At 43.0% G+C, this 15,665-nt stretch overlaps 1 protein-coding gene across 6 annotated transcripts in view; it reads left to right on the forward strand.

Moving 5' to 3' along the window:
- The window catches only part of PXK (PX domain containing serine/threonine kinase like), a 144,632-nt gene that overhangs the window by 39,192 nt on the left and 89,775 nt on the right, over positions 1 to 15,665 (forward strand). For all 6 annotated transcript variants that reach the window (XM_063940877.1, XM_063940879.1, XM_063940878.1 and 3 more), the window contains exons 4-8: positions 4,942 to 5,128; positions 8,764 to 8,841; positions 8,924 to 8,997; positions 9,582 to 9,656; positions 14,796 to 14,900. In XM_063940877.1, coding sequence (XP_063796947.1) covers positions 4,942 to 5,128; positions 8,764 to 8,841; positions 8,924 to 8,997; positions 9,582 to 9,656; positions 14,796 to 14,900 — 519 coding nt within the window. The remainder of the gene's footprint in view (positions 1 to 4,941; positions 5,129 to 8,763; positions 8,842 to 8,923; positions 8,998 to 9,581; positions 9,657 to 14,795; positions 14,901 to 15,665) is intronic.

The raw sequence follows: 15,665 nt of genomic DNA on the forward strand, positions 1-15,665 counted from the left end.
ATTAACAAACCACAGAGGAATTGGAGGGGTGGGGACTTCAACAAAACACTGGATAGAAATGAGTTAAAATGGATCTTTAATCTAAGAAGTATGGCACCAACAGGCCTAATATTGACTTCAACAATGTCATACTGACAAGATAAAGAACACACTTACCATTATTTAAAATACTTACTGTGCATGTGTATCTAGACACATAATTGCGATACACATCATGAATAGGTCTATTTTGTATCAACTGTTAAGCATATGCATTATTGAAACTGCATACACCATGCCATAAAAGGCTGTCACACAACCTTAATCATACAAGTGATCTATGTGGACCAGACCCTTTAAGGTGTCAATCAAGAACTTTTGGACACACCCTCAGCACTGATTGGTCTGAGAGGCAAATAAAGAGACCCCTATGGACAAGCACCAGTATCCTTGAAAAAGGCCTTGGAGGTACTCATCGGCACTCACACACAGCCTAAAGAAAGCACCGCTAACCTGCAATCATACCAACCAAGCACCACAAATTACATCCATAAGTCTCCTCGCCGGCTGGCGAGTGGAGCTGCAGTTGACGCCGCCCAGGGATCCAGAGGAAGCGGAGCCTTACGGCAGCGCGACTTCCGGTCACAGTGCGGCTTCCGGCAGGACTCGGCGACTGAACAGCAGAGCGAGGATGAATAAATATGCCCATTCTCGTTCTCACCTACTGTATATTGTACATGGTTCCAACTGTGTGCCAGTAGTAATGATATATATTTTTACAAAACAGAAAGACAATTGTTATTGGTGCTAACAATAAAATGCTGCAAATTAAACCAAGGGGATTTTGACATATTTTGATTTAAAACATTTGGGTTGCAAGCTTAAATATTTTTTATCACAATATGCCAAAATCCCCCATGGTTTTATTTACTACATACACACAGGTTTGCAGCATATTATTGTTAGCACCGATATCAAAAGTCTTTCTGTCATCACAAAATGTGTTTGAGGGCCTGATTCAGAGGTGGATGGATTAGGAACATCGGGAGCAAGCACTGTGCAAGCGTCCTGATGGTTACCTTCAGCAGACGCATATCAGAATTGCAAGGGGATCCATGCAATTTTGATAGGCTTTCCTGGGGGTGGCTTTCCCTGGCGGGTTTGCCGTTGTCAGGGACTGCACCGAAAGAAGCAATTCCACTGGTACTGGCGGGCATAGGGTTTCTCTAATGTCCAGTGTTGCATTCAGCTGTGATCATGTATGCAGAGAAACGTGGCACCAGCGTCACTACTGCCACGGCCAATCTGCATAGCGAAAGGACTACCCTAACAGTGTAGGTGATCGCACTCTGAAGCCTTTTGTGGAGTGCGCACAGGCACCCAGTGAGATGCAAAAGAGTCTCACTGGTGCGATCGCCTCTGCCTGATTGACAGGCAGAGGCAGTCGCGGGTCAGGAGCGGCGTGCCAACGGCGTTAGGCATGTCCTGACCTTTGCTGGGGCGGGTCGCGTCGGCTACGTGATGTCACACGCAGCCGCTGCGGCGGAAAACATGGTGAATACTAACCAGCACGTATTGCATATGTGCAGCCTAGCTACGCTGGCAGGCAGGGAGCTACTCAGTGGGTGCGAAAGCATCGCCACCGTACAATGCTTTTGCACCTGTGGGGGTGGGGGGGATGTAGGGCTTGACATGCAGGGCTGTCTAGCCCTGTGCTGGGCATCTCCCCGCATGTCAGAGAACGATCAGCTCTGAATCGGGCCCTATGTTCCTTGTTCTTACATATAGGCTGCGAATGAGTTTGCGATCACTTCAGTTGGGGGCTCTTTTTTTCATTTCAGGGCTTCAGCTTCACTTGCTCACATTAGCAATTCCATAGCCTAGAAAATTGCACATTCTAAAGCCTGTGTGTATAAACACTAATTAGGCCCAATGTTCCTTTTAAAAATAGTTTTTAAGCTTAATTTGTACTGCGCCCTTCATTGTGGCAGAGATATTGCTGTGCCATATGGAGGTGAAACCTCTGAGAGCGCTCCGCCGCTCGAGTCCTTTTTTCTGCTCTTGCATTTGGCCATTTCATTTATCAGAGTTTTCGCTCTCCAATGTGCATTGTTCCAGGTGTAATTGGATTTTCAGTCACTTGTCAGAACTGATCATCTCCCATCGCTCACATTTAGCACATAAACTGGCAGTAATTCTTCTTTTCACACAGTCCATGCTTCGTATCCTCTTCATTAAAGCGCCCGAGCACCTCTCTGCAACCTGGCCTTCTCCTGGGCTTATTGTACACAAATTGGATTTCAGGACAGATGGTTAGCAGGACGAGTACGAATCACCTACAGCACATTGTATAATGCCACGAGTTCAGGTTACTAAATGAAGCTTGCAAAGTGCGTGATGTTTTCATGTCAGATGGGACCGTTTAGTGGGGGGTTTATTCCTACAATATTATCTTTCAGCTAGCAGACACGAGTCTGTCTTCAGCTTTAGAAGCCGTTTCGGTCTCTGCTTATCATAGAAGTGGAACAGTCCCATTATATAATGAGTCCAGTGCTTAGAAATAATAACTTTATTGTATCCATTAGATCAGGAGATTGCCTCTAGGCATCATTCATAGATTCAAGGCCTCAGCTGTTTTCATAATGGAATCGGTCATAATTTTGTGTATCCAATACATTTGCTCTCCACACTTTATTGTCAAAAGACTCTCTTTCTTTTTGCCATTTTAGCGTGTAGAATTGAATTTTGTTTATCCGATTGTTTAGCTGTGAACATTCAAGGTCTGTTAACATTGTGCTATTACCACTATCGCACTAGTAATGTGTTAATGTGACAGAGTTCTAAAATATGAAATTAAATATTAATATTTAAGGACACAATGGTGGGAAAAGACATCACCTTCTTGTGTCCTAGTTTTATTGTGTTTTTTATGTTTTATTAACTTGTGGAAGACACGTTCTAAAATGAAAGGTGTGGAGGAACCCATAATGTAAATGGATTAAGAAAAGAACATTTTTTTAAAAGATGCTTTAATGAAACCTTTGAAGAACATAGACACCTACAGCTTGTAAAGTGACTGGAGCTGATTGGTTGGTACTTAACTCTCTCTACTTTCTCTCTCCAAGGCTTTAGTACATCTCCCCCTTAATTTGCTATCTTTCAAAAGATGCTCAGATTATGCTTTGTGTCAGAATACGCTCAGCGGTCCTACGGAGAGCAGGCTCACCGGCGCTTGGAGATGTCGTCACCATAACAGATGTTGTCATGTCCAAATGCCAGCAGAGGAAAGAACTGCTACTAACCCAGCTCCAGCCTGCCGCGTGAACGAAGTTGCAAGCCCCTGCGACACGGCTTGGAACCTGTGTTCAGTTATTCGGCTCTGACCCAGGTTTTAGATGGAAATGGTAGAGAAGCTTTATGTAAAACAGCAAAAGCAAGTAAAGTAACAATTGAGATTATAGCAATAGCCTTCATAGGCGATAAGGTATTCCCACGATCTTGCTGTGAATTGTCTTACCTCAGACAATCTAAAAATGTGGAATTTATTCCCCAACTAAGGACATGTCAGGCGGAACATTAATATCACTACCAATGGCCAACTCTGCATCCTAAAGTAATAATTGTATCATTACTAAAGGCCACTACTCACTGGCCGATGCGGGAGAGATGTGTGCTGAGCGAACCGCTCAGCACACATCTCTCCCGCCGCTCAGCACAGCGCGATGTGTGCTGAGCATGTGGGGGGAGATGGGGGCCGCTCATTTCACCCAACTGGTGAAATGAGCGACCCACTAGATTGGCCTGCATGGCAGGCCACTCTAGCACCAGCGATAGCAATGCGCGGGGCTGCTTATCGCTATCGCTGTAGGGGGTACTCACGGAGCGATCGCTGCTTAAAATCTAAGCAATCAAGTCAGATTGCTTAGATTTTAAGCAGCGATCGCTCCGTGAGTACCCCCCTCTCGACTGCTTCTCTTCTTCAATACAGATGTTTCAATTTTATTGATTCTATACAGAGAAATCTTTAATATTAAGGTGCCAACACAGACTTTACGGTTAACAAAAACTTATAATAGCCTTTGTTAAACAGAAGTATACTAATGGCGCTTTTATAGAATAGCAGAGCCTCACCATCTCGTTAGAATACTGCCACCCAACATTGTCCTAAATCCATAATGAAGATGATGCTTAATTGATGTTCATGCCACTTAGGGTGAGAATCTACAATCCTTTTTCTGCTGCGTTTTTACTCATGGCTTAAGTGCCTAACACCCCTACAATAGTTATATGAATAATAATAAAACATGTAAAGTTATTAAAACAAATTGGGTGACAGTCTCTATTCTTTTTGTGCTAATGCCAGGTACACACTGCTGTTGCATTAGCACTTGGCTATCCATTGAAGCTCACTTGGCGCTCTCTCTAGGATTCCACTATATATTTGAGTATGGTAAATGCATCACTGTGTGCTGACATTTTAACCCAACGCGTTTTGTCTCAGATGGAATTCTTCAGGGACAATGAGTCTAGCTTGGCGTTTCATGGATTAGTCCACAATACATATGTATGAAGTGATAACCTGGTGCCTGAATCAGGTCCTATAGTAGGATGTACAGGTAGATAAGGTGGGAGCAGACAGCAGAAGAGAGCGTCCTATGTCTGAGAGCTTGCAGTCTAGTGGGATTGTCCTATTTAAAATATAAACTAAAATATGTTGTATTATTTCTAAAAAGCTGAATCTTTGCTTGGAAATTCATTGTATTTGAGCATTTCAAGTAGACTGAGTGTGTTAAGAGCACTGCACCTGGTTTGGCAAACCACACTGTTTGTGGATCAACAAAACATTGCATCACGATTTGGAGAAAGCTAGCCATGCAACTTTCCGTTTTTGTAGTTTAGGATTGTGATTCATAAATTATACCAACAATCTTTTACTTACTCTGAATTTTCCTGTCTTCCCAGATCTCAGGTCTAAGTCTCCCTTTGCCTCCTAAGAAACTAATAGGGAACATGGACCGAGAATTTATTGCGGAAAGACAGAAAGGGTTACAAAACTATCTGAATGTCATCACGTCCAATCATATCCTTAGCAATCATGAAACGGTGAAAAAATTCCTTGACCCCAACAACTATTCTGCAAATTACACTGGTATGTACTCCATCTGACATTGGAGGCCTATACACTAAATAAAGACTAGCGAATAACATTAAAACAACCAACACTTTGCAGTCAGAATATTTGTACGTTCCTAATGATGCCTCTCTCTATCTCTTCTTATGGTGGTTCCATGATATCTCTCTCTACCTCTCTCTCTCCCTCTATCTATCTATCTATCTATCTATCTATCTATCTATCTATCTATCTATCTATATATATATATATATATATATATATATATATATATATATACATATATATACATATATATACAGGTTGAGTATCCCATATCCAAAATGCTTGGGACCAGAGGTATTTTGGATATCGGATTTTTCCGTATTTTGGAATAATTGCATACCATAATGAGATATCGTGGCTGTGGGACCTAAGTCTAAGCACAGAATGCATTTATGTTACATATACACCTTATACACACAGCCTGAAGGTCATTTTAGCCAATATTTTTTATAACTTTGTGTATTAAACAAAGTGTGTGTACATTCACACAATTCATTTATGTTTCATATACACCTTATACACACAGCCTGAAGGTCATTTAATACAATATTTTTAATAACTTTGTGTATTAAACAAAGTTTGTGTACATTGAGCCATCAAAAAACAAAGGTTTCACTATGTACATTGAGCCATCAAAAAACAAAGGTTTCACTATCACACTCTCACTCAGAAAATTCCGTATTTCGGAATATTCCGTATTTCGGAATATTTGGATATGGGATACTCAACCTGTGTGTGTGTGTGTGTGTGTGTATATATGTATATGTATATATATATATATATATATATATATATATAAAACAAAAGGTAACCCTTCTTTTTGCGCTGTACCACTTGTCTCTAACCAACAAGAAATACCCTCTGTCAGATAAGGTATCTAGAATAGGTATGGGATAGGAAAAAGATCTTGTGGGAGCCAATCAGCCTTCAGGATAACAATATTATAAAAATCATTTTTTATTTATACACAAACAAAAGGTATTTATAACCTAAAAGTTTGTCCTAGGTACAAATATCTAAAAATTCAATAAAACAATTAAACAATCTTATACATAGTTGTGAGGAATTTACAGTCAGGTGATCAGTCAGAACTTGTAGGAGACGGGCATCCAACCAGGTGCTTGTATTATAGCTTTGTTAGCTCAATAGTGTAAACCCAACGCGTTTCGTCCGTTAGGACTTCATCAGGGGTTGATAATCAGCTTTCATGATAAAATGATTTACCACTGATTAAGACAGATTTAAATTCTTAATGTTACATCCAATCGCAAGTTCTTTTCAAATGATTTGGTATCTAAATAAACTTCATCAAAACAGAAAAAGTACAATTATGTAGAAGTCAGAAGTAGTATTTATCCCTAATCAAGGAGAGTAGAATCCTACAATCCAACTCTGCTCCAAAAAATCACCACAATGGGAGTCTTTAGAAATTTCCAATCCTGAACCGCACTATTCCTTTTTCACTGGAACTGGCATAACCTCACAGGATCACACCATTGCTGAAGGACAGCTGGCAGTGCACCAGTGTTAGAAAGCAAAATGCAAATGGGAAGCTTAAAAAAAAAAAGTAATGAGATAATCAATAAATAAACTGGTTACTGTTTTCTGGGTCTGTTCTGCCTTCACTATGATGCTTCTTAACTAAATTCAGACAGACAGCATAATCACCTCTTCTTTCCAATAATCCCAATCAGATGTGATGATCTGAAGAATGGCATTTATTATGCAATAGAGGAAACTGGTAAAACTGTAAATACAAATGAAAAAATGCAATTACAGTAGCGTCGATAGGATAATACAATGCAAATATATAGACAAGTAGGATGCAGAAACATGAACAAAGTATCCAAGCATTACTTAATCAAATGAACACTGATAGTCCTTTTCTGGGATCAGGGTTTACTTGGGATATTGCAGCTAATTCAGTGTTATCCTTTTAAGTGGTATTTTTAAGAAAGCATAACTTCTTACTCTACATGTTGTTAAGTTCATAGTGACAATTCTCACATTGCTTTACTTTTTACCTTTATTTCACAAGTGTCTCCAAAGCTCTAGACATAAGAGGAGACAGCTTGTGTGATGAGTGACCAGAGTTACAGGCAGTAGCAAGTGCTGCAGCATGTGGTGTGTTTCAGCCCTCGAGCTGCTTCCCTTGCTGCAGAGCTAGAATAGAGCAATGGTACAACTGCGATTTGTGGGAGAGCAGCAGAGCATGGACAACATGTTGCTGTGTTGTAGTGTGACCAGGGCTAACTTATATAGCGTCCTTGTATGTCAGACTAGCTCTGATTCTGAGAAAGTCTTGTGTGTTGGTTACTAGGTGTGGCCTGTCTGAATTGATTACGCTGCCTTGTTAGCAGCAACCTATGGCAAATACTAGAACTCTAAGGCAGCCATTTTATTTAAGGGATTCTGGTACCTTTCTCACATTGACACTGTGCTGCCCAGGGTTTGCCCAGTGTTGATACTAATGTTGGGTGTGGCACCCTGGAGCAGTTGGGTGTGCGCCCAGGAGCTATTAGTTAAGGATAGAGAGCCAGATTCAGAGTTGTACACTATGCCCTTGTTTTCGCAGTTGAACATTTATCGGTAACCTGTGCATGTGTCTAACTCATACCGCGCATGCGCCAGGGTACATTACTGTAGTCGCACATTCTTTATTTGCAAAGTGATTGACATTCATGGACCGTTTGGTGAGGTAACGGAGAGTGGCGTCAAAAATGCAGGTCCATTTCGACCGTTTTCAGGGCATGTCTCTGCCTGCATCTGTGATCCTATATGCAGTCGAAAGGGTTCCGGATATTGCCTTCCTGTGACCACGTTGTGCTCCGCTAACTATCTGCAGCAGATTCTCTGTCTGGGCGCAGCCGTTGAGATTTGTGAGGTCGCTGGTGGGCATCTCTGTACATTTCCAGGTGGCAGCATTGGCATATTTTCGCACATTAGCTGCATACAAATTCTCAAATGCATTAGTGTACATCTGTGAATGGGGCTCAGAGCTCATTGTATTGTGATTGACAGAAACACATGACGCCCGTTACAGGAGCGCACTCTACAGTAGTAGCGGTGGGCGAGTTTCTCGTGTGTGATGGTACCTGAATGTATTTAAAACCACCTCTGAGGGGTACACCTGTCCTATCACCCGTTTTAGATTTAGGATACTTTTTTTTGTTATATTTATGTGTACAGTATATATATATATATATATATATATATATATATATATATATATGTGTGTGTGTGTGTATATGTATGTATGAGTGTATATATATATATATATATATTTAGATTTATTTTTTTCAGATGACTAACATTAATGCAAAGTAGATGGATTTTTTTTTTGCAAGACTAAAAGGCTTGTCCATATAATTGGATTATTACGTTTATGTAAAATGAAAATTTTAGAGATAGTTTTATATCTGGTTAACTCTAAGCATATTGGTAATCCTACCACTCACACAAATGCGGTCTTCCTTTTTTAGTCAGCATTAAAGTGGTAGAATTGAATGTAAAAGGGATATCTACCTAATAATATATATAGTTTACTGGGGGATGCTGTGCTTATTCATGTGACAAAGCTAATATACCCCTCTTCTATATACCTGCAGAAATTGCCCTGCAACAAGTGTCCATGTTCTTCCGATCAGAGCCTAAGTTTGAGGTGGTCGAACCCCTGAAAGACATAGGTGAGATACTCTGCTTTTATGAACAGTACAATATTCCTGGTGACTGACAGTAAATCCCATATTGTGTTTCTTTTTTCCCTAGGTTGGAGATTGCGGAAAAGATATTTTCTTATGAAGTGTAAAAATCAACCAAAAGAATACTTGGTTTTAAGCTGGGTAAATAGATCATTCATCTGGCTCAATTCATGTGATCTCTTTGTGTCATTACTATATATACTATAGCTGGTAGTGATAGTGCTTCAGGAATGCCTGTCATAAGGCTATGTTCTCTATTGCGTGGCGAGGGGTGGGGGTGGAGTGCCTTTTATCCTGCTCACACTAGTCTTCAGCTATAAAAAGATGCCACAATATACTGGATTGATGTGTTTCGGATTGTATGGCTATGTTTATTTAAGTATAGGCTTACCATACTATCCCTTTAACAGGGACACGCATGAATTACACAGGTTCTGTGGCTGATTAAAACCAGGTGAGTTGAATGGTTGAAGTCAGCAAGCCACAGAACCTGTGTAATTCATGAGTATCTTGGTTTAAAGGGATAGTATGGTAAGCCTATTTAAGAAACGATCAGCATTTAGTTTTTAGTGCTAGTCACAGTTACGTGTCTTACATAATAAATAGTATTCGATGTTATGCTAATTGTTGCCATCCAGTGTTTGTTTTCCAGTGCACTATTTGGTGTTACACTATTCTCTGTTGTATGAAAGTTTCTGATAAATGTATTCCATTCTGTGTTTCAGGCTGATTTAGGTCCGGATAAGTATTTACAAGATAAAGACTTTCAGTGCGCGATCAAACTCCTGCAGTCGTGGTCTGTAAGTATAGATGGATTCCCAGTTATTATTATTATTATCCTTTATTTATATGGCGCCACAAGGGTTCCGCAGCGCCCAATGACAGAGTACATAAACAAATAATCAAACAGGAAAACAGCAACTTACAGTTGATGACAGTATAGGACAAGTACAGGGTAAATAAACATAGTTACATCAGCAGATGACACTGGAATAAGTATCAGGTGGCAGAAGACTGATGGATTTGGTGCAGTTGAAGATTATTAAAGTAAGAAAAGGATAAGCACATGAGGGAAGAGGGCCCTGCTCGTGAGAGCTTACATTCTAAAGGGGAGGGGTAGACAGACACGGGTGACACAGATGTGGTACATAGAGAGCGTAGAACAGAGGGTTAGGATGAGATTTGGCTGGGTTTGGTGAAGAAGTGGGTCTTGAGAGCCCGTTTGAAGTTTTGTAGAGAGGTGGAGAGTCTGAGGGGCGAGAGGTAGGGAATTCTAAAGAAGTGGTGCAGCACGTGAAAAATCTTGGAGGTAGGAGTGGGAGGAAGTAATCCGTGGGCAGGAGAGTCGGCGTGCATTAGCAGAGCGAAGAGGACGGGTGGGAGTGTAAAGGGAGATAAGGTCAGAGATGTAGATGGGAGAGGAGTGGGTGAGGGCTTTGTAAGCGAGTGTGAGAAGCTTGAAATGGATTCTGAAAGGGAAGGGGGAGCCAGTGAAGGTCTAGTAAGAGAGGAGAGGTGGACGTAGTGCGTTTGGTGAGGAAGATGAGCCGGGCAGCAGCATTGAGGATAGGTTGGAGTGGAGAGAGGTATTTGTCAGGAATGCCAGTCAGGAGCAGATTACAGTAGTCCAGTCTGGAGATGACCAGTGAGCGGATAAGAGTCTTAGTAGCATCATGGGTCAGAAAGGGTCTGATCCTGGAAATATTTTTTAGATGAAAATGGCAGGTTTGTGAGAGGTGCTGAATGTGTGGTTTGAAGGAGAGGGAGGAGTCAAGGATTACTCCAAGACCGCGCACTTGGGGGCTAGAGGAGATAGTAGTGCCATCAATAGATAATGAGATTGTAGGAGGTGAGGTTATGCGGGAGGGAGGGAAGATGATCAGCTCGGTCTTAGACATGTTAAGTTTAAGAAAGCGCTGGGACATCCAGGAAGAGGTAGCAGAGAGACAGTTGGAGATACGAGTGAGGAGAGGTCTGGAGAGGAAAGATAGATTTGGCTGTCATCAGCATAGAGATTATATTGGAAACCAAAAGAACTTATGAGCTTACCTAGTGAGGACGTATAGAGAGAGAAGAGAAGAGGACCAAGGACAGAACCTTGGGGTACCCCTACAGTTAGTGGAAGTGAGGGGGAGGTGGAGTCACGAGAGGAGACAGAGAAAGAACGGTCAGAAAGGTAGGAGGACAGCCAAGAGAGGGCAGTGTCACGCAGACCAATGGAGTGAAGAATTTGCAGTAGGAGAGGATGGTCCACAGTGTCAAAAGCAGCAGAGAGATCAAGTAGAATAAGTAGAGAGTAGTGTCCCTTAGATTTAGCAGCATGGAGGTCATTGCATACTTTTGTAAGGGCAGTTTCAGTGGAGTGGAGAGGACGGAAGCCAGACTGGAATGGGTCAAGCAGTGAGTGTGAGGAAAGAAAGGAAGTAAGGCGGTTGTAGACAATACGCTCAAGGAGTTTGGAGGCAAAAGGGAGGAGAGAGATGGGTCGGTAGTTGGAGAGAGTGTTTGGATCAAGTGTAGGTTTTTTAAGAATAGGAGAGATGAGTGCATGCTTGAAGGCAGAGGGGACAGTGCCTGATGAGAGGGATAGATGAGAAGGTGGGAAAGATGGGAACAAGCAGAAGGAGAGAGGTAGCAGAGGAGGCGGGAGGGGATAGGGTCAAGTGGGGAGGTGGTGAGGGGACAGGAACGAATGAGGGCCATGACTTCCTCTCCAGATGCATGAGAGAAAGATGTCAGAGTAGGTGCGAGGGATGGGGAGGGTTGGTAAGGGATGGGAGAAAGCTGGTTACTGATGGTCTGGTGTGGTGTGATGTCCTGACGTATGGAGTCAATTTTGGATGTGAAGTAAGTGGCAAAGTCAAGAGCAGAGAGTGAGGAAGGACGACGAGGTGGAGGTGGGCAGAGGAGTGAGTTGAGAGTGGCAAAGAGGCACCGGGGGTTGGAAGACTGGGAGGAGATGAGGTTCTTGAAGTATGACTGTTTAGCAAGAGAAAGGGCAGCACTGAAGGATGAGAGCATAAGTTTGAAATGGAGGAAGTCTGTCTTAGAGCGTGATTTCCTCCAGTGTCGCTCAGCAGTACGTGAGCATTTTTGCAGATATCTGGTGCATTTGGTGTGCCAGGGTTGAGGTGTTAATTTGCGAGGGTGAATAGTGGTTGGTGGAGCAACAGAGTCAAGAGCAGAAGTAAGGGATGCATTGTATGTGGAAGTGGCTTGTTCAGGGCATGAGAGAGAGAGAGAATAGGAGAGAGAAGTGAATCAAACAGGGAGGAAAGGAATGTGGTGTCAATAGCTTCAATTTTACGCTTAGTGATGGTAGCCTTAGGAGGTAGAGATGGGGAAGTCGAGAGAGATAGGTTAAAGGAGAGCAGGTGGTGGTCAGAGAGGGGAAATGGGGAGTTGGAAAAATCAGAAATATCACAGCGGTGAGTGAAGACCAGATCCAGTGAGCTCCCATTAACATGGGAGGGTGAGGAGGTCCACTGGGAGAGACCAAGTGAAGAGGTGAGGTTAAGGAGTTTAGAGGCAGGGGATTATGTGGGGATGTCAATAGGGATGTTGAAATCGCCTAGGATAATGGAGGGAATGTCAGAAGAGAGGAAGTGAGGAAGCCAGGAAGCAAAGTTGTCGATGAATTTGGAAGCAGTATTTGGAGGGCGGTAAATGACAGCTACTCTAAGATGGACTGGTTGGAAGAGGCGTATGGCATGGACCTCAAATGTAGGGAATGTAATGGATGGTTCTGGTGGTATGAGTTGATAGGAGTAACTAGAAGGTAAAAGGACCCCAACACCACCCCCATGGCGACACCCAGGTCGGGGTGTGTGTGTGTGAATGGGAGGCCCCCAGCAGAGAGAGCAGCAGGAGAAGTAGTGTCAGAGGGCGTAATCCAAGTTTCAGTAATGGCTAGTAAGTGTAGGGAGTTGGAAATGAAGAGGTCATGAGTGGGGACCAGTTTGTTACAAACAGATCTGGCATTCTAGAGGGCACAGGATAGGGGGTATGAGTTTGTGGGAGAGATGTGAAGGAGATTATCAGGGTTGCTGTAGCGATGAGGTGAGCTTAACTTTGAGGGCAGGGATGATGAGAGAGTAGTGATGGTACGGGTGCCTGATCTAGGAGGGGAAACTGCAGGAGGTGGGCAGGGAGGGAGGTCAGTGTGATGTGGATGGGGGTATGGGGAGGTGACAGGGAAGGGAGAGAGGGAGCAGGGCTGAGTTGTGGGGTAGCAGGACCATGGGGCAGAGGTAAATGAAAGTGGGGTAACAGGAAAGGAGGGGGAAGGAAACAGAGGGATGGAGGGGAGACAGAGGAGGAGGTGTAGGAGACTAGGGTGGAAGGATAAAGATACATTATTAGGTAGACACTGAGTGATGTGGGGAGTATAAGAAAGCCTTGACATAGTGTTCAGTAGGTAAATAGGTTGAGGGAAAGTGGAAGTAGGAGTGGAGACTGTAAGGGAATCAGAGCAGAAGAATTGCAGAAATGCAGGTGAGAAAAGCAGTGTAGGCTCAATGGGCGTAGATTTAGTATGAAATGAGTTCTACTACTGCTCCCATGATCTCATCATGTTTTGTGGAACAGATGTAAAAACAACAATCTTATCGCCAGGAAGGCATGGTACAATGAGCACGTACCCTGTTTACTTAGATTGTAAATCAAATGATGACGTTTGATGGTGTGTGGACCATACACCTGTGTATAACTTGAGTACAGGGACAAAATGTGACTGACAAACTACTTAGTAGTGTAGTTATTGGAGATAATTTAAATAGTGACTGTATGTCACCATGATTTTTTTTTTTTTTTTGATCCTTCTGATAGTAGAATTATTCTGTTTTACTGTCCGTAGCTCATAACCCATATGTAGCTATCCAAAAATGGGTCCTCAGTATCTAAGGTGGGTTGCCATAATCCTGCTTAATAAATGGAAATTCCCTTCTGCACTTGTTTAACTTGGGTTTATGGTTATCCTTCTGTTGTCCGTGTACCTGAAAAGGAATGCGTTATTAATTCCCGACAACTGACACCGAGCTATCTCACCTGTATACTGGGGCTTCTTTAGGGTAGATCTAATTGGATTATCTAACACACAGACCCTTCCCATCAGGTTGCTATTCCCAATCATAGTACACGTGGATACATTTTTAAATTTTTTTTTAATAAAATTGTGTCAACCATTTCCATGTCGACCATATGGGGTTGACCTAATTACTGTCGACCTATCATCTGGAACCCTTGCTGATATTAGGGTATTTAATATCTGTTTCAATATACACGGTCGAGTCACATTATTATAACCACCAGCTAACAGCCTGAGTAACTGCCGGGCACAGCACAGACGGCAGCTAGACGGGCTGAACTGTAGTTCTAGACACACGTTTGGTAGTCCCCAGGTTCATTTTGACTGTGAGCTTCTCCACTGCAGCGTGTCAGTTAGCCCTTACGCACCTTCGTAGCCGACATTCACCTCTCACATCAGTGGCACATGGTGCTCTGCAGTTTCCACATCTGTTATTCACAATGGTGCCATTTGTCCAGTCATGACACACCTTCACCACAGCAGCACACGAACAGTTCACAAGCTGCGCTGTGTCAAATACTGCCACACTTAGCCTGAAAGACGATAATCATCCTTTTTTTTGCAACTCTGTTAAATCGCCCCTTTTACCCATGACAGCAACAAATGATATGTGTGCAGACGGCCTATTGCACGCCCTATATACCCACCAAGCCAGCGCACAACACGTGACATACTTCATGGGCTAGGCACTGCCAACGTCAAATGTAGGAGATGTTCATAATAATGTGACTCGACCGTTTTATTGTCCTTTTAAGCTCCAGACTGGTTTGTTTGTGGAGTGTGCAGGCAGTGATTACCACATAATTGTCGGCCTTTTTGATAACTTGCTAAATGTGTTCCATCCTCTCCTCAGCATCCGAACATCTACCGAGTCACATTTGCCACAGCCAGTGAGTTGTCTGCTCTTATTATCAGGCCTTTTAACGAAAAGGGAACACTGAAGGATCTGATCTATAAGGTAATGGCTGTATTACAGAGTCTTTTGCTTTTTCTTGCTCCAGCGTGTCCCATATACAGTACACATACACAAAATACAATTATGTTAGTGTGTATTGTGCTTAGCTGGATGCGGATGCTGAATACATCAAATACACCTTTTTGTCAAGTTTCAATAATTTCTCTACTATTTTCCCATAATGTTGCATGAGGAAACTAAAATTGGGGTGTTCTTCAGTATGCCGCCGGCCGGGATCCCAGCGACCAGCATACTGGCGCCGGGATCCCGACCGCCAGCATGCCGACACATATTCTCCCTCTTGGGGGTCCATGACCCCCCTGGATGGAGAATAAATAGCATGGTGCGCCACCGTGCCTGCAGCGAGCCTGCAACAGGCTCATTAGCGCTTGCCCAGCTGTCGGTATGCCGGCGGACGGGATCCCGGCGCCGGTATGCTGGCCCCCGGGATCCCGGCCGCCAGTCACTCATACTACACCCCTAAAAATGTGCAGTATATTACATTATTCCCACATTGTGAATCTTCCTGAGACCAGACTTAGTACTGTAGATTAGTGGGTGATCCTTTGTCCTGAATCCCCTGATGCTTGTTGAATGCAATTGTTCCCAAACATGGAGTCCAAAGTCCACCTTGCTTCAGCGAGAGAAAGCCGGTGCCTGGAATGGTGAGAAGCATTGGCATTTGAATGGACAGCGATGGTACATGCTAACATATTACAGAAGTGTCCTCATACACTGTTGCTCACGTTGCAACAGATAGCCCCTCTC

The sequence above is a fragment of the Pseudophryne corroboree genome, chromosome 9 (assembly GCF_028390025.1).
Source record: "Pseudophryne corroboree isolate aPseCor3 chromosome 9, aPseCor3.hap2, whole genome shotgun sequence".
In the NCBI taxonomy this organism is placed as follows: Eukaryota; Metazoa; Chordata; class Amphibia; order Anura; family Myobatrachidae; genus Pseudophryne; species Pseudophryne corroboree.